Genomic DNA, 24945 nt, shown 5'->3' on the forward strand with positions numbered 1-24945 from the left:
AGCTGGCTTATAGGCGGCCCGGCATGTGGGAGCCGTTAAAGTCCTCATCCATTCAAACTCTTAGTTGGTTGCTCAATAGCTCTCAGGGACATTCGAGATAAACAATGTCCGACTTAAGCTCTACGCAGAAGCCTTTGAGAAGATGAAGGCCAACTTTAAAGAGGTCGTCATACAGAAGATCCCCCGATCAGAGAACCAAGCAGCGGATGAGTTGGCAAGATTAGCCAGCTCCTTAGCGTCGATCACCATAGAGCATCCGATCGAGCAAGTCTCATTAGTGGCGCATATTGACAAGATAGAAGGGATAACCCTCCCGAGTGACCGGAGAACGACACTGATAGAATTCCTCCAATCGGGAGTCACACCAGCCGATCAAGAAGAAGCTCGTCTACTGAGAAAGAGAGCTGGACGGTTCACCATCATCGGAGATCATTATATAAAAGAGCCTTTTCTTGGCCCCTGCTCAAGTGCGTTGGGTCGGAAGATGCCGAGTACATCTGGAAGGAGGTACATCAAGGCTCTTGTGGAGGCCACCCGGGCGGTCGCTCGCTGGCCCGAAAGGTACTCCTGGCTGGATATTTTTAGCCCACTCTTCAAGAGGACTCCTCTCGGACAGTAGGCACTTGGTTGTCCTGCCAAAAATATCAAAATATTCTGCATCGTCTGACATAGGAGATAAAGACGCTCACGGTGTCTTGCTCGTTCGACCAATGATGCATGGACATCGTTGGGTCATTCCCCATGGCGATAGGTCAGCGGAGATTCTTGATCGTCATGGTGGATCACTTCTCGAAGTGGGTGGAGGTCGAGCCGCTCGTAAGAATAACCGAGCATATGGTCATTAAGTTCATTTGGCAGAACATCATATGCCAGTTCGGCATCCCACGCCGGCTCGTATCAGATAATGGGAGACAATTCGCCGGTTAGAAGCTTAGAGAGTGGTGCGAGGGCTATGACATCCAGCAGACCTTCACCTCTATGGCCTACCCCCAAAGTAACGGGCAAGCGGAAGTCGCCAATAGGGAAATCCTCAGAGGGCTACGGGCTTGGCTCGACCACACCAGAGGTAGCTGGGTTGATGAGCTCCCCAGTGTGTTGTGGGCTCTTCACACGACCCCAAAGGAGGGGACCGGCGTAACTCCTTTCCACTTGGTATACGTCGGCGAAGCAGTCGTTCCTGTAGAGGTTGGAGTGGAGTCCGATCGGGTGCAGTTCTATGATAAAGAAAATGTCGGACGAAGACTCATGGAGCTCGACTTGGTGGATGAGACGCGGGCTAAAGCAGCCGTGCGGCTAATGGCGTATCGACAACGGATGAAGCAGAACTACAACCGGAGGGTCATCCCGAGGTCTTTTCAGGTCGGCGATCTCGTGTGGAAGAAAGTAAAGCCGGTCGGTGACGTCGCCAAGCTCGAAACCCCATTGGTAGGACCTTTCAAGGTCTCATGCAGAGGCTCCGCTCAAGCGCCTACTACTTGGAGGATGAGAGCGGAAGGCAACTCGAGCGACCATGGAACGCGAATCATCTCCAACCCTACAGGGTCGGATAAGAGGTACGCAAGTGAATATATATGTACTTGTATGTTGTTTCCTGGATGATGGACAAATATGAATAAAAGCAAAGTACGCCACTTTTTGAGCTGAGTCAACGGTCGAGCGACGACCTTAAACCCTCGTCTTCCCCAACAGTCGAGCGACAATCTTAAATCCTCATCTTCCCCAACGGTCGAGCGGTGATCTTAAACCCTCGTCTTCCCCAATGGTCGAGCGGTTACCTTAAACCCTCGTCTTCCCCAATGGTTGAGCGCCGACCTTAAACTTTCGTCTTCACCAACGGTCGAGCGGCGACCTTAAACCCTCATCTTCATCAACGGTCGAGCGGCGTGTTGGGATCTAGCGCGCTAAACACGCGAAAAGCACAGCGAAAATTAACTAGATCCTCTATCCAGTAGATCCATGCGAAGGGAAAAAACATTGATAAAAACAATCTATACTAAGTTACATAATAGGATTATACCTTTGATGCGTGTACACGATCTCCCGACGGCTCGGATCTCAGCACGATCACACATTCGCGCCTCTACGGTATCCACACGAACAAACATTACCTTCGTTTGTCTCACAAACTCACAAGATGGAGATGGAAATCACTTAAGGTTGTGCTAGTAACCACAATGGTGATTTCAACCAAGAGAGGGAAGGAGGAAGAAGAAGAAGATCAAAGATTTTTCACCTTCTCATCATAATGAAAAATATCATCCAAAATGATATATATATATATATATATCCATCTCATGAATACTAAAGGGTTTTTCCCTTTCATCTTCTAATCTAATGGCTCAAAATTAACCATTCAATCCAATGGTTCAATTTTGACCATTTAAATCCTTAGTGAACTCGAGTTCATCCAATGAGTCTAACTCATTGATTCTCATGCAATTTCGAATTCAATGAATCACCATTTTATTTATTCGAATTGACTCAATGAGTCTAGTTTGAATTAGATTTAATCCAACAATTAGATCCAATTGAGTCTTACTCAATAAGTCCAATTCGGATTAGACTTAATCCGATGAACCCATCTCCATATCTGCTTGTTCTTTGTGTGTGACCCAATAGGTTCTCGTAATGTTGGCAATGTACTCAAATCAACATTTAGATACATAAGCAATGAGTAGCATCTAGTAAGACATCATTGCTATCCAAGTGACGAGAAAGTCGGGATCCGACCTAACCTGTCCGTGGCTATTATCTTGTATCCAAGACATCATCTCTATCCTTGATATCTAGATTGATCAATGAGGCATAGATTGTGTCATCCTCTTATCAACTTGTGTGTCTTGACTTATTTGCGCATGACCCTGCTTGCTTATGTTCTACTAATCAAGGGATCCACAGATATCGCTTCTGTTATATGGAAGGTGATGGTTAGTCCTAGGAAGATCGTACCGGTTCCTTTGTACAAAAATTTTGTACAAGTGTCGAACCTTTCCTAAACAACCTATTGTGTTCTTTAGAAATTAAATTAAGAATCATAAACGGAACTTAACATTATTGATTCCAAATTTAACTTATCTATTCTTAATGGTTTAGACTTGGATCGCAAGCGGAACTTAACACTATTGATCCAAATCCACCTATGTTATAAAGTCAATTAAATATTAATTTCCATAATTGACTTCCAGGTTAAACATGGCGAGGCACTAGGCCTTCTTGGATATGGGAGGAACCACCACTTCCTAGACAAAGCCTTTTAAGGAAAGCTAATATTTAATTTCCTTATATAACTCTAGGTTTAACCAAAAGGAACAATCGAATCACAAATTCGAAAAACAAAAAAAACACAAACTCGAACTACAAATTCGAAAAACTAGAATCTATTGTCTCTTGTGTTTGGAATTCTTACAAAGAAAAATAACTAGCATGATGCGGAAAACAATTACTAGTTATACATTTTCTTTGTATGCTAATAACCTCGAGATCTTTTGCCGTATTCCTCGCCTTGCCTTGGACGTCGTATGGGTGATGATTCTCCAAGATGAACACCACCCAAAAGCCTTCTTCCTCCTTCTCTAATATTCGGCCACCACCACCACGAAGGAAAATAGAGCAAGGGGAAAAGAATAGGGAGAGAGGAGAGGGTCGGCCACAATGGAGAGCACCAACAAGAGAATAAGAATTGATGTGTTATGAGGCCTCTCCTCCCCTTCTTTTATAGCCCAAGGCAAATAAGGAAAGACTTTTTACAAAAAATAAAATCTTCCTCTTGTCTCTCCTTTTTCCTTTTTATTTTTCATTTTCCTTTTCCTTCCTCTTGATTGATTCAATCATTGATTGGCCGACCCCTTGCTTGGGCACCAAGCAAGGGTGACCGACCCTTTAAAAGAAGAAAAATAATCCTTGTAAAAATTTTATAAGCAAAGAGAAAAAAACTCTTATAAAATTTTACAAGCTCTCTTTTAATTTCCGAATGTGGATGTTAAAAAAGGAAAGTTCTAAAAATTAAAACCAAGTTTTAAAATTTAATACTTCTCATCTAAAATTTCCTTTTTTTAACATGGTTACAAAAATGGAAAGTTTCAAATTTAAAACTTCTCTTCCTTTTTTCTAAAACCATGAGGATGGTTTTAAAAAGGAAAGTTTTAAAACTTTTGGACTTTCTTTTAAACCATGTGGCCTAATTCAAATAAGGAAAGTTTTGTAAATTTAAAATCCTTCTTTTAAACTTGTAGTTATCTACAAAAAGAAGATTTTAAAAATTCAAAACACCTCTCCTAATTTGATTTATGGTGGTCGGCCCATTCTTGCTTGGGCACCAAGCAAGAGGCCGACCCCATTGAGGTCTGAGGAGGAAGTGGCCGGCCACATGGCTTGGTCACCAAGCCATGGGTCGACCCTCTCTTGGACACCAAGATGAGCTTTTCCATGAGTGGATTTAAGGCATTAATGAGGCTACGACAGGGACCTAGAGGAGAAATTGGTTTTGGCCTTCTTACGAGCTTGAATATCCCGTGTTCGCCCCGAACACACAACTCAAGTTCATCAATAATAACTCATTCCACTAGAGAGTTATTAATGCACTATCGCACCAATCTCAAATTACATTATGAGTTCCTTCTTACTATGAGTATGTTAGTCTCCCTGTGTTTAAGATATTGAATGTCCATTAATTTAATTGAGTTACTGACAACTCACTTTAATTAACGTCTTAGTCCAAGAGTAGTACCACTCAACCTAATTGTCATATCGAACTAAGTCCACCTGCAGGGTTTAACATGACAATCCTTATGAGCTCCTCTTGGGGGCATTCTCAACCTAGATTATTAGGACACAGTTTCCTTCTATAATCAACAACACACACTATAAGTAATATTATTTTCCAACTTATCGAACCTAATGATTTATCGAGCTAAATCTCACCCTTTGATAAGTTAAAGAAATAAATACTAAATATATATGCTTGTTATTATATTAGGATTAAGAGCACACACTTCCATAATAACTAAGGTCTAGTTCTTTTATTAAGTCAGTATAAAAAGAACTTACCTAAAATGGTTCTACTCAATACACTTAGAGTGTACTAGTGTAATTTATTAATCAAGATAAACTAATCCCTAATTACACTACGACTTTTCCAATGGTTTGTTCCTTTCCATCTTAGTCGTGAGCAACTGTTTATAATTTATAAGGAACTGATAACATGATCTTTTGTGTGTGACACCACACACCATGTTATCTACAATATAAATTAATTGAACAACTACACTTCACAAATAAATCTAGACATTTGACCAATGTGATTCTTTTATTTCAAAAGTAAATGTTTACAAAAGCTAGGCTTTTAGTATACACTCTAACAGAAGGGATAGATCCCATCTACATCACTCACATCCCTCCGCATAATTCATTGCATACCCAGTAATCGACTTTATTGTCCACCTTGTTACAGGTGACGTTTGCCAATACCAAAGTACACAACTCCTTATGTAGGGAACCATAATGACTTCAGGTCTAAGGACTATTCATACCAATGGTCATATGAGAATGTTTATGACACTCATATAACGATCCATTAAATATTTTCATGGCGGGTCATTCAGTATATATTCTCTAATATATACCCATGTGTCAACCTGATATCTCATATCCATGACTTGTAAGATTAAGTCATCCGTTGATTTACATGCTAGTCTCAACGTATTAATATTGTCTTTATATATTAATGCTTGACTAAGAGTAGTGTTCTATGTATATCTACAATATCTCTCTATCAATTCAACCAATTAATATACTGAAGATAAGAACCTACTACCCAATGACATTATTATACTTATTTAATCGGCACTGAATTGAAACAAATATAATAACCAACTTTGCCTTTTATTAATAATGAAGTATGATACAACAAGAGTCCCTTACAAGCATCTCATAATTGGTACTAGAGATAATACTAACACGACGACCTTAAACCCTGGTCTTGATAAGCTATCAAACACTGTTCTTATAACTCAAGAATGATGAACGACCGACCATGAATACGCACTACTCAAAAATTCGAAGTCTTCAAAAAACGGTGACTATTCGGGATTATTCTGCTATGACTTCTCGTCACCGATCTGAAGGTCATAAAGTCACAATAAACAACTTGCAATCTCGCTCAAGGTTTTATGCGGCAACACTAGAAACTAAAATGCGAGTCAAATTGAAAAATGTTGAAGGGCGGCAAGAGAACGAATAAGAAAAGATCGTCGGATGAGAGATCATTCATTAAGACTTGCAAGATGATTACAAACAAGGGTGAATACAAAATCACTCCAGATAATCAAGCACATCGTCAGGCTAATGGCGTTGCCGGTTAGAGCAGCCGACAAATAGCCTCCCTCTCGGAGCTGGTCAATCGTGCCGTCGATGGCTAAGTTGAAGAGGCGGAGCGCCTAGTCGGAAAGCCGATCATTGAAGGCATTCGAGCGAAGGTAGTTTTTATTCATAGCCTTAAACCGGTGAGCCTCGACATCTTGATAAGTTTTCAGAGCTGCCCGAGATGCCTCCAGCTTGTCCTTCGCGGTAGCCAACTCATCATTTTTCGTAGAAAGTTGGCTTTGAAAGGCAGCTTCTGTGGCTGACCGGCTCTCCTGTTCGGTAATCAGAAAATCCTCGGCTTCTTTGAGTTTTTGGGTGAGAGCTCGGGTCTCTTTATTCTTGATCTCCAAATCGTCAACAGCTCGGAGTTTCCTGGTGTTAGCCGAATGGATTTTTGCTTCAAAAGTGTTGGCTTGTTTATTAAGGCGAGCTATCTGGGTGGCTTGCTCGGTGTTTTTTCCTTTCTCCGCCTCCAGCAGATCGGTGCTCTTAGCCAGATCGGCTCTTAGCTGAGCCATCTCAGTGTTCATCTGCACCAGCCACTCCTGAGAAGCAGATGATTGGCCACTCGACGTCTTCAGTTGCTTCACCTCCTGCTCCAAAAAAGCGAGTCTTTGGTACATGGTCAGACTCTCTACCCAATACTGCAAGCACCCAAGAAAATATAAGCGCCGATCGGAGATAAATTAAGAGGAATACAACACTTATCCCAGTGGACATCTGGGTGTGACTGTCTGCGAGCACCCCCGGGGGCATGACCGCTACGTGAGCTTGGGCGTTAGCCCATATCTGCCCTAGCGGTCCCTGAATGATTATTGGTGCTCAGGGGATCGGGATTCAGTGCCAGTCGACTCGCTCCATTCCTCGGTCGGAAGATGGAGAACTGTCGTTCTAGCACTGGCCTCTCGGGGTTGACTGGGCCAAGGTCGCTCTACCGGACGTTGGACGGATGCCAGATTTTTAAACCTTCGATGGCGGCGGCATGAAGGCAACTGACGGCGTGCAAATTGTTCCCTGTGGCAGACTGGACAGGGATGGAGTCCAATCAGATGATGTAGGGGGAACAGTCGACGATGCTAGGGTTGGGGTTGAGGTTTCAATCCGCTCGACGGAATGGCGTGGGGTAGTTCGGGTGGGGGGTCCACACCACCGAGGAAGCGGATTGCGATGATGTTTCTGTTGGATCGTAGACGTTCAATAGAGGGGAGGTGAATATCGAAAACCGTTCGTCGATAAGAGTAAGCGCAGCGGAAAAGAAAATCAATGCTAACACAGAACCAATTTTACTTGGTTCGGAGCCTGTGTCGACTCCTACTCCAAAGCCCGCACACGAGGGTACTTTCAATGGGCAATTCACTAGCAATTCGATAACTATTACAAACTAATATAGGAATGCTAATGAAAAACAAAGTAAAGCTATACCGACAGAAGAAGAAATTAAAAGAACAGCGTTGTCGGAACTTCGCGGCGTTGCAGGAGCGTAGGAAAGCAGATTCTGAGTTGTTGTTGAAGCTCTGCCTCTGTCCCTTCTTTTATATGAAGCTCGGGGCGCCCTGGATCCCTTATGGTCGCCCTGGTGAGACGTGGCAGGTCCAACCAGTGAGCTCCACGTGGCGACGCCGCGTTTGGATAAATTTTGCCTCCCGAGCGCCCGGACCTCCGGGCGCCCGGACCACCTTTTTCCAGGGAGCATCTTTCCTGCAAAACAAGGTTAGTCCGAGGCAAGTAGATAAATTATAACCTGCAAAACAGAGTGTTAGTTCATTTTATAGTTTAGCAAAAAGAGTATGACTTAGATTCCGTCTTTCCGAGACCGGAATCTAGTCACGATCTCGACTTAGATATCCGAAATAAATCTAAGCCGGATCGACGCCTAATGTTCCCTTCTCGGGAACACGTCCTCACAATCACTCCCTTCCAGTGACTTACCTTTACTCACCTGCTAGACGTCCGGTCAGCCCTTCGACCCGTCTGGACTTCTCGCCAGCTATCCGGTCAACCCGTCGACCTAGCTGGACTTCGCTCCAAGCATCCGGTCAGCCCGTTGACCCGCTTGGACTTCTCGCCAGCTATCCGGTCAGCACGTCGACCTAGCTGGACTTCTCGCCAAGCGTCCGGTTAGCCCGTCGACCCGCTTGGACTTCGTGCCAGACATCCGGTCAGCCCGTCGACCTGTCTGGACTTTGTCTGCACACTCGGTCAGAGTGTTAGATCACAACAAACCTAACTTAACCTGATTTGTCATTCATCAAAACCTTAGTTAGACCGTTAGTGCTAACCGCACCAACAATCTCCCCTTTTTTGATGGAATGACAACTTGGTTAAGTTAGTGAGAAATATGCGAGAAAAAACATGATTTTTAGGGTTTAAGTTAGTTTTTAACTTTGACATTTTGTTTTTCTAACTTAACCACATATCTCTCCCCCTTTTGCATTCATCAAACAAGGACATAAGTTAAACACTCAAAAATACAAAATACAGACCAAGTTAAAATGTAAAGAATGATGTCAAGTTAACTTGGGGGAGTTTTAAACTTTTGAAGATTTGTTAAAGCATTAGCTTTAGCTTTTAGAAAATACCTAAGTTTTGAAAAAGTAGCTAATTGTAGCAAGATAACTTAGTGATGAGTTAGTATATTTTGAGTAATTTTTAAAGATAATTTTTGCAAAATTAAATGTATTTGCAAACTCAAAAAGAAAGTTTTTAAAAGCTAATTTTCAAGTATAAGTCTAATTTTCAAACATAAGTATCCAAGTTTCAAGAAATTGAATTTTCAAAATAAGTTTCAACTTGGAATTCTTTACAACCATGAGTTTTCAAAATCAAAATTTCAAAATTAAGTTTGAAAATCTACTTTTCAAAACTAAACCCTTAGTTTATAAAAAAAACTAGTTTTTTAAAAATAGAGTTATATAAAAAAATATTCAAAACATAAGTTTAAAAATTTTTAAGACTAAGTTTGAAAATTCTACTTTTCAAAGCTAATTAAAATTTATTTTTCAAGTCTAAGTTTGCAAAATCTAGATTTTCAAAATGAAGTGAAGTTTAATTTTCAAATCAAACTTTAAAGCTAGATCCAATTATTGAAAATTTCAAAATAAGCTTGTAAAGTTAAGACACCTTTTTAAACATAAGTTTTATAAAGATAATTTTACAAAAGTAAGATTTTAAAAACCAAGTTTATCAAATTAGATTTTACAAAGAGAAGTCGGATTTGTTAAATAGATTTAAAATATTTTTAAGAAAGTATTTTTCAAAAACCAATTTTAAAATATTTTTAGTAAAGGAAAAATAAATATGAGACTAATTAATCCTCCCCCTGAACCTGACATAAATTTTTAAAAAAAAAATTTACTCATTTTTTTTTAAAATTGAGGTAGGATTTTTTAAAGAAATTTTAAAGAGAAATTTAAAAAGTCTAAGAAATTAAAAAAACTCAGGGGAATATTTTTTTTTAAGTAAATATAAAAAGATGTGAACCTCCCTTTGAATTTGATACTCTTTTTAATTTTTTACTTTCCCTTAATTTATTAATCCTCCTTATTTTATTACTCCCCCTTAATATAATGCTAAGGTTTGGGTGTGTTAAATTTCAAAGCCCTAACATATTTGTCTAATTTAGTAACACTTTTATTATTATCTCTGTATCCTTGGTATAATTGCTTATTTGAGTTTGATTAATCAATAATTAATTTTCGATTCAGGCTTTTAAGCTTTAGTTTAAGGTTAAATAAGATAAGATTTTATTAATTCAATAACAGTTAACCATTATCAATAATTTATTGATTAATTTTTACTTGATTTAATAATTTAATACTTATTTAAAATAATTTAACCTTTGTATTAATTAATTGAATTGGTTAATAAAAGTATTAGTTATAATTTGACTTTTTTATTTACTTCCTTTTAAGTTGGATTAACTACGTTTAAAGTTTGAAGTAAAATTTATTAAAGTATAAAACAAAGTTAAGTAAGGTACAATTTAAGTCAAACTTTAATTATGTTTTAATTAAAATAATAAATATTTTAAAGGTTGATTAAAAATGATTTAGAATAATTTTAATGTTTTTAATCAGGTTAAATCTAGGTTCTAATCAAATCAACCTTAGTTCTCAAATAAGGTTAGACTTAAACAATTACTTGATTAAGTTTAAAGTCAAAATTTTAAGTTTTAAGTTTTATCTTAGGTATAAATTTAAAGTTTTAATTCTAAGTTATAATTTAAGTAGTTTTAAATTTAAGTTTTAAAATTTTAATAAACTTAAGTGTCTTAAATTTAACATGACTTTAAAATGATGATTAAAAGAACTTATAAAATGAGTTTTAAAAGTTAAAAATAAAAGGAATTTTTAAAATGATTTTTAAATTTTTTTAAAATAAATTTTTTAAAAAAGAATTTTTAAAATGATTTTTAAAAGTTTTTAAAATAATTTTTAAAATAATATATTAAAAAAGTTTTAAAAGATTTTTAAAATAAGTTTTAAAAGTTTTTAAAATAATTTTTAAAAGTTTTTTTTTTAAAATGAGCTTTAAAAGTTTTTAAAAGAATTTTTAAAATTATTTTAAAATAGTTTTTAGAATAATTTTCAAAATAATTTTTGAAAGAATTTTTAAAATGATTTTAAAAATAGTTTTTAAAATGAATTTCAAAATATTTTTTGAAAGAATTTTTAAAATGATTTTTAAAATAGTTTTTAGAATAATTTTCAAAATAATTTTTGAAAGAATTTTTAAAATGATTTTAAAATAGTTTAAAATAGTTTTCAAAATAATTTTTGAAAGAATTTTTAAAATGATTTTAAAAATAGTTTTTAAAATAATTTTTGAAAGAATTTTTAAAATGATTTTAAAAATAGTTTTTGTTTTTTTTTAAATTAAGTTCAATAAAATTTTTAATTAAAAAAAATTACTTTTAATTGTAATTTGATTTAATTTAATTTAACTTAAATTAATTTAATTTAATTAATTTAATTAATTTAATTTAATTTAATTTAATTTAATTTTAATTTAATTTTAATTTTAATTTTAATTAATTAATTAATTTAAATTTAATTTAATTTAATCAATTTAATTTAATTTAATTAATTTTATTTAAATTTGATTTAGTTTAATTTAATTTTAATTAATTTAATTTTATTTTCGTTCATTTTAGGTTCTTAGTCATCTCACCCGATCTATGTTTTCAATCAGGTAATCCTATAATTTTGTGAGATGAATTAGGTTCAATTTTAGGATTTGTTTTTAACTTGTGTTAGATTCAGGTTTAGCTTTGGATTCAACAAATAGGCGTTCTCTGGATAAACTTCTGGGCTATGGTGAGTCACTCAGACATCATTAAAGTAACCATGCCTTCGAGGTTTTCCAAATAGTCATATCCACTGGACTTAGTACAAAACCTTGGTCTAACTGGTTAAGATCCATAAAGGGTAGCTTCGGTCAGTTCCACTTAGCCAAATGCACTAGGTCGAAGCCATATCTTCCTAGACATGCATAGACTAAGCTTCCCTAACGTACTATCATCCAAAACTTCACCAATACCATTTTTCAAGTTAAACTTAAACCCTTTCTAACTAGTCATAGTTACCTTGTCGGGTAGGTTGATTAGGGTTACCCTGTCGGGTAGGTTGGTTAGGGTTACCCTTGTCGGGTAGGTTAATTTTGGAGGTACAGCTATTCTGGAGCCTCCCCTGAATTATTGGCCGTTAATTTAATTTTTAGTTCTGGGTTTATTATAGTTAAGTTTTGGTTAAAATTTAATGTTAAATTTGTAATTTAGATTTAAGTTTTTAATTTTGAATTAATTAAATTTGTCAAATTATCATTTTTTAAGAGAGTGTATTTAATATTTGAATTTTCTTTCAATTTCAATTTTATTAAGTTAATTGAATTGTCTTTATTAAATAGATTATTGTTAATAATTGAGTTTTTATTAATTTTCGAGTTTGAATTAATCAAATTGTTTAAATTATATTTCTTTAAAGGTTTATCTTTTAACCTTTTATTAACTGTTAATTTTGAATTTTCTAGATTATCTTTGTTTAATATGTTATCTTTAACATTTAATTTTAAGTTTGTTAAATTTATTTTTGATTTTATCAGAGTGTTTGATTTTATCCTTATATTTTCTTTATCTTTTAAGTTGATATAATTAGTGAAATTTATTAAATAAGTATTATATTTAAAATTTAATTTTTTGTTAATTAAATTATCTTGGGTTTGGATAGGATTTTCTGAATTGATACTATCTAGATTAATATTGACCTTATCATCATTATTATTTGAACTTTCAGTTGTTTAGGTTTAAATTTGATTTTTTAGGATTATTAATTATTTTCATATTTTCTGAATTTTCTAAATTAATTAGATTTATTTTATTAGAAAATATCCTAGGGGTATTTTTGCAAGTATTGCCAGCTATACTATTTTCACAGATATTTCCAGAAATATCCAAATTAACATGTATATTCTTTAAACTACTATTAGCAGGAGTATTTTGATAAATATTACTCACCTTAACCGCATCCCCTAATTCAGTAGGCTTTTCGATTGAATCTAACCCGAGTTCGGATTCGATTTTTACTTGATCCTCGAGCTTCATCGGCTCCTCGTGAAGTTTGATTAACTAGGTCCAAAGCTCATGTCCATCTTTGTACTTTTCTAGTCTGCATAAAACATTGTTAGGTAAAACATTACAAATAATTTTACTTACATTTGTGTTTATATCTGAGTTCTGAGAGAGTTTTCTCAATATCAGCCAATAGTCAAAGTTTAGACTTCCTAAGAAACATTCCATTCTTCGCCTCCAGTAGTTGAAATCTTGATCGTACGGTGGTGGTTCGTTGGGGTTCCATCCTTCTTGAAGAGGCATTATTCTTGCACACAGAGAAACAGACAAAAAATCCCAAGACTTGGTCTTGGATTAGCAGTACTGGAAAAAATAATATTTCACTATTTTCGAAAATAATAATAAAATATTAATAAAATATTTAAAAAAAAATATTATTTCAAAATTTTGAAAATGTAATATTTTGTCAATACTAAACAATGGTGAAGAGATGACGATGTATTTTTCAAAAATAGTTTTGGAGGGAAAAAATGAAAGGCGTAGACGTTCGATAGAGGGGGGGTGAATATCGAAAACCGTTCGTCGATAAGAGTAAGCGCAGCGGAAAAGAAAATCAATGCTAACACAGAACCAATTTAACTTGGTTCGGAGCCTGTGTCGACTCCTACTCCAAGGTCCGCACACGAGGGTGCTTTCGATGGGCAATTCACTAGCAATTCGATAACTATTACAAACTGATACAGGAATGCTAATGAAAAACAAAGTAAAGCTATACCGACAGAAGAAGAAATTAAAAGAATAGCGTTGTCGGAACTTCGCAGCGTTGCAGGAGCGTAGGAAAGCAGATTCTGAGTTGTTGTTGAAGCTCTGCCTCTGGCCCTTCTTTTATATGAAGCTTGGGGCGCCCTGGATCCCTTCCGAGCGCCCTGGTGAGACGTGGCAGGTCCAACCAATGAGCTCCACGTGGCGACGCCGCGTTTGGATAAATTTTGCCTCCCGGGCGTCCGGATCCCTTCCGGGCGCCCGGACCACCTTTTTCCAGGGAGCATCTTTCCTGCAAAACAAGGTTAGTCCGAGGCAAGTAGATAAATTATAACCTGCAAAACAGAGTGTTAGTTCATTTTATAGTTTAGCAAAATGAGTATGACTTAGATTCCGTCTTTCCAAGACTAGAATCTAGTCACGATCTCGACTTAGATATCCGAAATGGATCTAAGCCGGATCGACGCCTAATGTTCCCTTCCCGGGAGCGCGTCCTCACAGTCACTCCCTTCCAGTGACTTACCTTTACTCACCTGCCAGACGTCCGGTCAGCCCTTCGACTCGTCTGGACTTCTCGCCAGCTATCCGGTCAACTCGTTGACCTAGCTGGACTTCTCGCCAAGTGTCCAATCAGCCCGTCGACCCGCTTGGACTTCTCGCCAGCTATCCAGTCAGCCCGTCGACTTAGCTGGACTTCTCGCCAAGCGTCCGATCAGCCCGTCGACCCGCTTGGACTTCGTGCCAGACATCCGGTCAGCCCGTCGACCTGTCTGGACTTCATCTGCACATTCGATCAGAGTGTTAGATCATAACAAACCTAACTTAACCTGATTTGTCATTCATCAAAACCTGAGTTAGACCGTTAGTGCTAACTGCACCAACAATTTCCTCCCGACGCCTCTTGCGCTATATCAAAGGTTCCCCAGAGGAGGGTCCACCGGAATCACGGACAGTCGTTTGGAGGGAGGGTTCGATGCACCAACCGCCCCCTCACTCTCACCGTGCGAGTCATTTTGAGAGCCGATTGGCTACAGACCGCAGCTCTCCAACTCGGTCGCAACTGCCTCATTGATCTCAACATCCACAAGTTTGGCCTTTCCGGCCAGACGCGCACGCAACATGATGTCAGTTGTAAAAGAAGAAGAAAAATCAGTTAGAATCAAAGGAAGAAGTGAAGAAGCTGCATACCTTGGCTGGACGGAAGCCTTGTGTGGATCAGACTCAAGCCGAAAACGTAGAGAACACCCTCCAGCAGCAACTTGTGGTGCCATATTTCTGACCGGCCAACATTGAAGCTGCATTAAGGTAGTCCGATTGGCTCTTGTACTTTTTAAGTGGAGGCTGATTCGCCACTTCGAGTTGCCAGTTGGTCGGGAAGTCTGGCCGCTTGGGAAAACACACAAAAAAGAAGTACTCCCTCTAATGCTTGTTGGAGGTCGATATTTTATCGAAGAAAACTAAGCCCACTCAGGCTTGGAAGAGAAAGGTCCCCTGCTCGAATAATTTTGGATAATAAAAATAATGAAAAGGCCGGGGAGTGAGAGGAATATCATGCAGGCGGAATAAATCATCACCCCGCACAGCAGCTGAAAGGAGTTCGACACTAGTTGATGAAGAGAGATGTGAAAATATTTACATACGACAGGAAAGAAGGGGTGAATCAAAAATCGCAGACAAGCGATAAACTGATCCCTAAAGAAACAAAGACAGCCGGGTGGCGGAGAATTTGGTCGATCGAACAGAAAAGGAAGAAGAACTTGGTAATCGGAAGGAAACTTAAAGGCGGCTGTCAGGCTCTCATCGTCGCCGACATGAAACCTGGACTCGATAGAGATATACCAAGGCCTAGGGACGACGACAAGAGGCTGTGAAGAACTCGCCATTGCAAAAAACAAAGAAGGCAGCGAAAAGATACGATTGGAGGGAAGAAAAGCTTACTGGAATGTTGCTAGAGAGCAACGGAGGAAGGAAATCGCACAGGAGCAGAGACAGATTGTCGTCGGATGAACTAGAAGACGGAAATTCGCAAAGGAAGGCAGCGACAAGCACGGGTTTATAAACCTCGAGGCCGGCAGATCGAAGCCGTCCGATCTAGGTTGCGGAAACCCAGGTAGAAATTTGGTCTTTAAATTTGAAGCGCCAAAGGTCACATCGTCAGCGGATATCCGTCTATCACGTCAAGCGTGCGACTGTAGTAGGCGGGGCACTATTAGAGTGTATACTAAAAGCCTAGCTTTTTGTAAACATTTATTTTAAAATAAAGAATTACATTGGTAAAAAATGTCTACATTTATATGTGAAGTGTAGTTGTTCAATTAATTTATATTGTAGATAACATGGTGTGTGGTGTCACACACAGAAGATCATGTTATCAGTTCCTTGTAAATTATAAATAGTAGCTCACAACTGAGATGGAAAGGAACAAACCATCAGAACAGTCGTAGTGTAATTAGGTATTAGTTTATCTTGACTACATAATTACACTAGTACACTTAGAGTGTATTGAGTAGGACCATTGAGGCGGTTTCTTTTTATACTGACTAAATAAAAGAATAAGATCTCAGTTATTATGGAAGTGTGTGCTCTTAATCCTAATATAATGACAAGCACATATATTTAATATTTATTTCTTTGACTTATCAAAGGGTGAGATTTAGTTCGATAAATCAAAAGGCCCGATAAGTTGGGAAATGATATTACTTATAGTGTGTGTTGTTGATTATAGAGGGAAACTGTGTCCTAGTAATCTAGGTTGATAATGTCCCCAAGAGAAGCTCATAAGGATTGTCATGTTAAACCCTGCAGGTGGACTTAGTTCGACATGACGATAAAGTTGAATGGTACTACTCTTGGACTAAGCCATTAATTAAAATGAGTTGTCAGTAATTCAATTAATTAGTGGACATCCGATATCTTAAACACAGGGAGATTAACACACTCATGATAAGAAGGAGCCCATAATGTAATTTGGGATTGGTGCGGCAGTGCAATAATAACTTTCTAGTGGAATGAGTTATTATTGATGAACTTGAGTTGTCTGTTCGGGGTGAACACGGGATACTCGAGCTCGTCGGGAGGCCAAAACCAATTTATTCTCTAGGTCCTTGTCGTAGCCTCATTAATACCTCATATCCACCCATGAAAAGCTCATCTTTGTGTCCAAGAGGGGGACGACCCAGGGCTTGGTGACCAAGCCAAGGGTCGGCCACTATCTTCTCTAAAGGGGCCGACCATAAGTTTTGCAAAGGGGGCCGACCACATAATTCAAATTATGAGGGATGTTTTGAATTTTTAAAATATTCTCTTTGTAGATATTTATAAGTTTTAAAAGAGGGATTTTAAATTATAAAACTTTCCTTATTTGAATTAGGCCACATGGTTTAAAAGAAAGTTTAAAAGTTTTAAAACTTTCATTTTTTAACCATCCTCATGGTTTTTAAAAAGGGAGTTTTAAATTTGAAACTTTCCTTTTTTGTCACCATGTTAAAAAAAGGAAATTTTAAATGAGAAGTTTTAAATTTTAAAACTTGTTTTAAAATAAAGAAAACTTTCCTTTTTTAAACATCCACATTAGGAGATTAAAAGAGAGCTTGTAAAATTTTATAAGAACTTTCCTTCTTTGCTTATAAAATTTTTATAAAATTTTTATTTCCTTCCTCTTAGGGTCAGCCACCCTTGCTTGGTGCCCAAGCAATGGGTCAGCCAATCAATTGAATCAATCAAGAGGAAGAAAAAGGAAATAAAAAGGAGGAAAGGAAAAATAAGAGGAAGATTTTAATTTTTGGTAAAAATCTTTCCTTGTTTGCCTTGGGCAAGTATTATAAAAGAAGGGGAGGAGAAGCCTCATGAGAGATCAATTCTTATTCTATTGCTTGTGCTCTCTCTTGTGGCTGGCCCCTCTCTTTTCCTTTCCACTTGCTCTCTTTTTCCTTGGTAGTTGTGGTGTCCGAATATTAGAGAAGAATGAGGAGCTTTTGGGTGGTGTTCATCTTGGAGGATCGTCGCCCACACGACGTCCAAGAGGAGGCAAGGAACAAGGAATACGGCAGAAGATCTCGAGGTTATTAGCATACAAAGAAAAGGTATAACTAGTAATTGTTTTCCGCATCATGCTAGTTTTCCTTTGTATGAATTCCAAACACAAGAGACATATGATTCTAGAGTTTCGAATTTGTGATTCGAGTTTGTGTTTTTTTGTTGTGTTTCGAATTTGTGATTCGATTGTTCCTTTTGGTTAAACCTAGAGTTATATAAGAAAATTAAATATTAGCTTTCCTTAAAAGGCTTTGTCTAGGCGGTGGTGGATGATCTCATACCCAAGAAGGACTAGTGTCTCGCCATGCAGTCCTGGAAGTTAATTTTGGAAATTAATATTTAATTAAATTTATAACATAGGTGAATTTGGATCAATAGTGTTAAGTTTCGCTTGCGATCTAAGTCTAAACCATTAAGAACAGATAAGTTAAATTTGGAATAAATAATGTTAAGTTCCGTTTGTGATTCCTAATTTAATTTCTAAAGAACACAATAGGTTGTTTAGGAAAGGTTCGACACTTGTACAAAATTTCTGTACAGTGGAGCCGGTACGATCTTCCTAGGACCAACCAACAGACACATGGCGCTTGTCCACGGGATGACATTTAATAAAGACAATTAAAGAGGCATAGAGGCGCGCTCAACCATCATGAGCAGGGATTTGCACGGCTTCCAAAAATATGGTTGGCGTAAGCCCGGAGCGCGCTCACCCAAAGAAGAGCGAGAAAAGGTTTTCTAAATATGAATGTTCGTTGTGCTGATCGGCGTAAGGAAGCAGACATATTGTCGAATGACAGTCTTCAACAAGTCAATCGACAAAGAAAGTTGCTGACATGCTCAGTCACAAAGGAGTGGTCGCATAGTCGACCGTCGGGCTATGTCGGTCCGATCTGGAGCTAAGTAGGGTCGTAAGCCGATCGGGTGAAAAGTGTCATTAACAAATTGTCCAGTCAGTCGGACTTGCAGCCTTTTTCAACTAGACTTGAGGGGGAGGTATGTGATATGACGATATGAAGGGGTCCACCCGGAAGGGGTCGGTTGCCACAATGAAGGTTAGAGTCAAGGAGGTCAACGTTCAGGTATCATATGGTCAAACGAAGGATAATCTCATTGGTCGGTCGGGCGATCAGGCCCCCGACCGGGAGGAGAAGTTTCTGGTCCGACCCCACCTTTTGACTCGGGGAGGTGTCAAACGACAGGCTCAATGGAGTGTTTGACGCTAGGAGAAGGAGACGATAGGCAGAATCCTGGCCGATCAGCTACCCTGCTTGGCCAGGCAACAGGACTCGGTACAGGCTCAGCGGAGTCATGGTCGAGCAGACGCAGTACACGCGCAGCGGATCTCCGGTCGAGCGGCTAACCCGCTCGGCCCAGCAACAGACCCACTGTGTTACCTCTCGACATCCTTGTGAGAGTGAGTGTCGTTGACACCAGGCATAGTCGACAGGAAGATCGTACGATGGAACCTTCCACTATCACATCAGAGATATGCTCGGCTTGTTAAGGTATTTTATCAGGGACACTTTACTGACAAGTCTTTTCAGAGGAAATTTTGAGAAACGTGCTCGCTTGGGGAAGCATGCACACGCGTTACAGAAGCTCTATATAAAGGGGGGAGTCCAAGCATCGGCGGAGGTATGCGATATACATTGTTTGCGCTATAGTCTTCATTTCTGTTGCTCCGCTTTCTACATCATCGCCGGTGACTGACTTGAGCGTTGGAGGGGCAACGCTGGGGACTCCTTCCCTGGCTCGGCACTGATGTCTTCTGCTTTGCAGAGTGAAACGGAGTTTACGAGCAGTCAGCGGGGCATCCACATCCCCAACTTTTCAACTCATCGACTTTCGGATAGAATCAAATATAATTATCTTTTATTACAATTATGATTACCTTAGATGTAATGCTATATTGGCATCCGAATAGAATCCTGTATTGTTTCTTCTTTAAAAAAACAGTGAAATCCTTTTGGGCTAATATTTAAGTAGGTTTGGTGTGCCGATATCGTCCACTAAAATAACTATAAGAGTTGTATACAAAGAGTCAACAATGATCAACAGTATGGGTCAGACACCTTGTCAATGAGGTATGAATCATTACTTATGGCTAGATAGTTAGGGCTCTTTAGGTTGAACCACCTCATATGATGCTGAGCTTTTAGGTTGTTCATCGTGAACGCTTCCTGATTTATTTTGATGATCGATAGAAAATTTTCATGAAACCAGACCAGTCATCCTAAGACTAGTTGGATTTATCATTTTTTTTGGACACTTAATCAACCGTATATCGATAATAGTGAATACATACAAAAGGAGCAAGAGGCGACGATGAACATCTTTTATTTGGATGGTTCTACCATGAAGTTTATGGATGGTTCTACCATGAAGTTTATGGCATTTGAGTTTAAACCAGAAACCAGTGTTCCATAGTTACATGTTGCAAATTATGAAGTGCAAAAAAAAAAAAAAAAAAAAAAAAAAAAAAGAACATGATGAATGATGCTTTCCACTGTATACATCTTGAGAACAAATCAGTGTGTATAATTCCTAATATAAACTCCTCCCTCTTCAATCCTTATTCAACACTAATCCTGATCCACTTCATGAAAAGGCAGTGGAACAGTTTTGACAGCCCTGAACTTTCCTGCATTGTTAAGATGCTCATTTTCCAACCTGAAACATCATTATATTTCACCCTTAGACTGATACCGTACAACTTGGAGCCATGGACAAACCTGAATATCGTGCAAAGGACTTACCTATAGAAGTTCCATTGCCCTCGTCTAATCACCTCGATAGCCGCCAAGAAGAATGAAGTAACTCTGTAGTCCACATTTCCGAAATTGTAATGGAGGACTGTTTGTAACCACGCAAGTCGCATAACGAGATTCAGACCCTGCAAAGTCGAGGACACATTGCTTGATCTGATATCTTTCGGAAAGGAACTAAAGAAGACACTGCTAAAGTGAAGGTTTGTTTTCATCACCAAGTCATTAGGATGGCATACCATGGAAATGTAGTACACATACTTCCTTCGGAGGATCAATTCGCTTCGAAGCCACGGGTTCTTGGAGTCGAGTTGGAGCAAACCCCAATCCTTAACGAAGTCCCAGTAGAGTTGGTAGACAGTGGCAGCGCTGGACACCACCACGACAAGCAAAAGCCAGCCGATGTTGTTCTCCTTTTCATAGGCTACTTTGGCACCGGCCGCAAGCATGGCAGAAACATACTTCCCCAAGTTGACTAGGTGGCTTGTCTCTCCTTCATCAAACCATCTTCTAGCACACTGCGCGATCGTAACATAAAATATGTGACTTTTCATGTATCGAAGCACAAAATCGCTGCGATAAATGTGAAAAGCAGCAAGAGAAAGAGACCTGCATAGCTCTCCAGTAGTAAGGGAGGAATGAGACAGCATAAGATAAGTCTTTGAAATGCTTGGATCTCATGCAATACCCATAGTCTTGCGTTCGATAACTACCTGTTATGTAGTAACAAGTCACAAATTCCATATTTCTGAGCATTGGGACCTGTTTTTCAGCAATAGAACTTCTTCATAAGTATCAAGCTTCTTTTGATGTATCAAGGGACGATCTTCGTCTAAAGAATGAGAAAGAAATTGAATGCTTGGATAAAATGAGTACCTGACTACAGAGTTGATCAGCCATGAAGAAATCCACCATTACTACCTTGTATAAAGGGGACAACATGATATTCCTGATCACTCTCAAGAAGTGATAGCGACTCGACCGATACACAATGTCAAATGGGCAAATGAGCAATGCCATAAACATCTGCAAGATGCAAGAATAAATCATGTTACTCTGTGCTACAAAGTATGAACTAATGCACACCAACAATTTTTAGAATCACAAGCATGAGATTACCAGGAAGAGGAATCCAGGGATTGCTTGGACATGAGTCGAGGAGTGCCCTCTTGCAATAAGGACCAAGTGAGCAAACATCACTCCTACCACCGCAGTCATGGCTGTGGTACAAATGAGGAAAACTTCCCTATACTTCAGCTCTTTTGTATGAGCAAATTCAAATATGAAGGCGTAGTTTATTCTCGTCTTTCGCCACATGAAGATGTTGCATCCGTAAAGGAACAAATGTAGGAACAAGAGGCTGAACATGCTGCGATTAGTTGATACGAGTTTGCGCCATGTTAGATGAGAAAAGCACATTGAACTGTAAGCTATCAGCTTTGAGTGCAATACTTGCCTTAGGATTGGATACACTGTTTCCATGTAGATAGTAGTATCCGATTGCCCGGTGTACATGCCGGCCATATGTGCCATTATGCAATATCCGATGAACATCGCGATGAAGCATCCGGTAAAAAGGCCTGTTCAAGAGAATTAGTGACTTGTAAGTAATGGCCAATGCCTCAGGTTCAGTGATAGAAGCCTCATTTATTACCAATGAAGAAGGTGACACCATGAGATTCTTTATGTTGATGGGTTTTGAGGTACTTCATGGCCTTCTGCTTGTTGTCATCTGCAAAGTGTTTGATGAATAGTTCTTCGACTTCGTCCATCAACTTCATTGCCTATTGTTGACACGAATGATTAGCACTCGATATTGCGAGTCATTGGTGAAGTTCAAAGATTCTCGATTACCATGTCTGAACTATTGAAGTAGGAGACTTCCACCACTTTGAGATATGTGTTCAGAACTTGCTTTCCTGTCACCTGAAATAGATTTTTCCAATATGTATCTCAATGTTTACAGTTCCAACAATCATTTTGCAGCGAGTTAGATTAGCTTTTGTGAGTCAATACCTTGTCGAACTTCTTCAGAATCTTCGCAAAAGCCAACATGTTCAAAGTTCTGAAACAAGAAACTAGAAAAGAAACTCAACACAACATGCTAGAAATGCTAAGGTTCTTTGTAGAGCTCAAAAACTCACCGATAAGTTTTGAGGTAACCCAGCCCTTTGTAGAGCTCGACGAAGGCCCCTCTGATCATTTTCTCGGCACGGTGGATCTTGGCCTTGTTGATGTTCAGCTTGCCACTCTGCGATCCACATTTCCTCAATTGGCTACCTAAGTCCTCTCGGAATAAGTATGCCAAGGCAGAGATGGTCCTTGAAGGTGTAGTAAGGGGAATTTTGATCAATAGGTTCTTTCCCTGCAAGGTGAATGCTCTTCCAGAGAGACTCCTCAGCTTCACTTCGTCTAGACGATCGGTGGTCTTCGGCTTCTCCAACTCGTCGGATCCCTGAGGTGGGTCTACAAACTGGAAATCAGCACTTTCATATTCAGTTGCTAGGATCTCTTGGGCCTGTTCTTGTTCTTCCTTCATAGCATCTTCTTCTACAAAAAAAAAATAAAAAAAAGGTTCAGTTACAGTATCAAATGGCATGCTTTCTGTGTGCACCCTCACATGAACTTTCCCTCCCAACTGCCTTTTTTTAATCCTTCAAAAAAGAAAGACACAAATTCGAAAGAAATGATTTTCTCACCGCAGATGATCGAGCAGGAAATGGAAGGATCATCCTTCGGATCATCACCCACTGAAACCTGGCCCTTCTGGTTCTTGAGAGCCGCCTTGAGCTCGAGGAGGATCTCCATCTGCTTCTTGAGCGACTCCCCTCTCTCAACGAACTCCTTCTCCTTGCCCTTGTAGAACTGATTCACCTTGTTGAGCTGGAGGTCCAGCCGCACGAAGAACTCCCTCGCGGCATCACTATCGGCGAACTGCTCCAGCAATTCAGTCTCGTACATGACTCCCCTACTCGCCGAGTTCATTAGCTTCCTGTGAATCTAAAACAAACCACAAACACACATTAAAAAAAAACAAAAAAAATCGGATTTTGAGGCAATCAAGGCGAAAGAGAGGGAGTGCCTGAATAGTTCCGTGCTCCTTGCGCGGAATGGAATCGAACGGAGGGAGCTTCCTCCAAGAGGAGAGCAATGCGAGGGCCAAAGAAGGCGGCGGCGCAGTAGTGTTCTCGCGGGAAGCTTGCATTCTCTTGACGTCCTTCTTCAGCTGCCAGTAATCAACGAACGCCTCCTTCCACTCAGGAACGAGCTGCGCCTCGAATTGCTTCGAGAACTTCACCATTTCAACGGGGGCGGCGGTGGTGGAGGAGATCGGTGGGTGTGTGGAATGGAAACCATGAAAGCATTTTATAACTGACGAGACTGAAGGCAGGGGCCAAGGAATCATTTGGCGTCGGTGGTGGTGCTGCTGCGGCACATTCTCAGTAAATATACCGTGCATAATTCTAGGGTTGATGTAGCTGCACCTTCTTCCACTTGGAAGAATGGTGGCAGGGATGATGCTCAGTGAAGAGAAGAGAGAGACAGAGTGAGGAGGAAGGAACAAAGACAGGGAGTGAAGGGGAATGTGACACCTTTTTAAGTGCTCGAACAAGGGTCTATTGTAAAATATTATTTTTAAGGTCAAAATTATAATAATTTTTAAGGTCGAAACTATGATACAAACACACGATGAAAGACAAGAACAATTTAACATAATTAGTCTCCCGTTTCTCCTTTGTTTTTGAAATGCTTTGCTAGTGAAAAATTCACCTATTCACAATCATGCAAAATTCCAAATAAGAGTTTGTTTCATGCTTAGAATGTGATCATACGAAAAGTACACATCTTAGAAGCCCGATGTATGAAACTCCGGTTAATTTTTTCCTCACAAAACTTAATCTTTTACGATAAAACATGACTATGCCGCACTGAAAAATCTAGTCCATCATATCGCGCCTTATCACAAAGGGATGGATTCAAAAGTCTAGCTCATACATGGAGTCCACAAACTAAATGCCTTTCTACCTTTAATGCACAACCCTAATCTCTGCCATGTTGGACTTTACATGCTCCTACTTTAGCCATGCATGGCTTGATGCCCTACAAATGCTGGTCATCTCCCTTTTGAGCTTTCAGTTCCACTTCTTTGCAAGGAGCATTTGGAATTTGTTCCTGTATTCATTTGTCCTTTTGGCTTCCCTATCAAATGGCAAGGCACTGCAATTGGTGTGGTCTGAGATGGACTGCAATGCACATCATCAGAGTCATCATCCCTCTCCTCCATTAATTTGCATGTTATGCTGCTATTTTTCTACTTTGTTCTGTAAAAAGGGTGATTTTTTTTTTTACTTTTATGAGTATGATACTAGTTGTCGTATTGAGAATGAATGTGTTTCTTGTTGCTTTCAAGAGGTTTGGAGGTCAATTGCTGATAGCAAAATACTTCTCAACTTATTA

At 39.0% G+C, this 24945-nt stretch overlaps 2 protein-coding genes across 2 annotated transcripts; one reads left to right on the forward strand and one right to left on the reverse strand.

Annotated features, from left to right (window-relative positions):
- The first annotated feature begins 978 nt into the window (after positions 1-978).
- On the forward strand, positions 979-6359 carry LOC122050254. The gene is made up of 2 exons (XM_042611175.1): positions 979-1359; positions 6219-6359. Exons 1-2 carry the CDS (start codon positions 979-981, stop codon positions 6357-6359), a joined length of 522 nt encoding a protein of 173 aa, XP_042467109.1.
- Positions 6360-20209: 13850 nt separating this feature from the next.
- LOC122051379 (phosphate transporter PHO1-3-like) lies at positions 20210-23815 on the reverse strand. The gene is made up of 13 exons (XM_042612496.1): positions 23570-23815; positions 23187-23487; positions 22632-23037; positions 22504-22552; positions 22342-22413; positions 22142-22271; positions 21944-22067; positions 21607-21856; positions 21364-21513; positions 21097-21249; positions 20727-21005; positions 20479-20615; positions 20210-20392 (listed from the first exon to the last, which is right to left on the reverse strand). Exons 1-13 carry the CDS (start codon positions 23786-23788, stop codon positions 20305-20307), a joined length of 2358 nt encoding a protein of 785 aa, XP_042468430.1. The 5' UTR covers positions 23789-23815; the 3' UTR covers positions 20210-20304.
- Between the last annotated feature and the right edge of the window lie 1130 nt (positions 23816-24945).

Source organism: Zingiber officinale, chromosome 3A (genome assembly GCF_018446385.1).
Source record: "Zingiber officinale cultivar Zhangliang chromosome 3A, Zo_v1.1, whole genome shotgun sequence".
Taxonomy (NCBI): domain Eukaryota; kingdom Viridiplantae; phylum Streptophyta; class Magnoliopsida; order Zingiberales; family Zingiberaceae; genus Zingiber; species Zingiber officinale.

What these genes read in the sequence shown, in the direction of transcription:
- LOC122051379 (XM_042612496.1), bottom strand. Translation starts at nt 23,788, where the DNA reads ATGGTGAAGTTCTCGAAGCAATTCGAGGCGCAGCTCGTTCCTGAGTGG. An exon ending in TTCTGAAGAAGTTCGACAAG is followed by an intron (nt 22,414 to 22,503) that starts GTATTGACTCAC and finishes AATCTATTTCAG; the next exon opens with GTGACAGGAAAGCAAGTTCT. An exon ending in ATGTGTACTACATTTCCATG is followed by an intron (nt 20,616 to 20,726) that starts GTATGCCATCCT and finishes TCGACTTTGCAG; the next exon opens with GGTCTGAATCTCGTTATGCG.
- LOC122050254 (XM_042611175.1), top strand. Translation starts at nt 979, where the DNA reads ATGGCCTACCCCCAAAGTAACGGGCAAGCGGAAGTCGCCAATAGGGAA. An exon ending in TCATCCCGAGGTCTTTTCAG is followed by an intron (nt 1,360 to 6,218) that starts GTCGGCGATCTC and finishes AAAATGTTGAAG; the next exon opens with GGCGGCAAGAGAACGAATAA.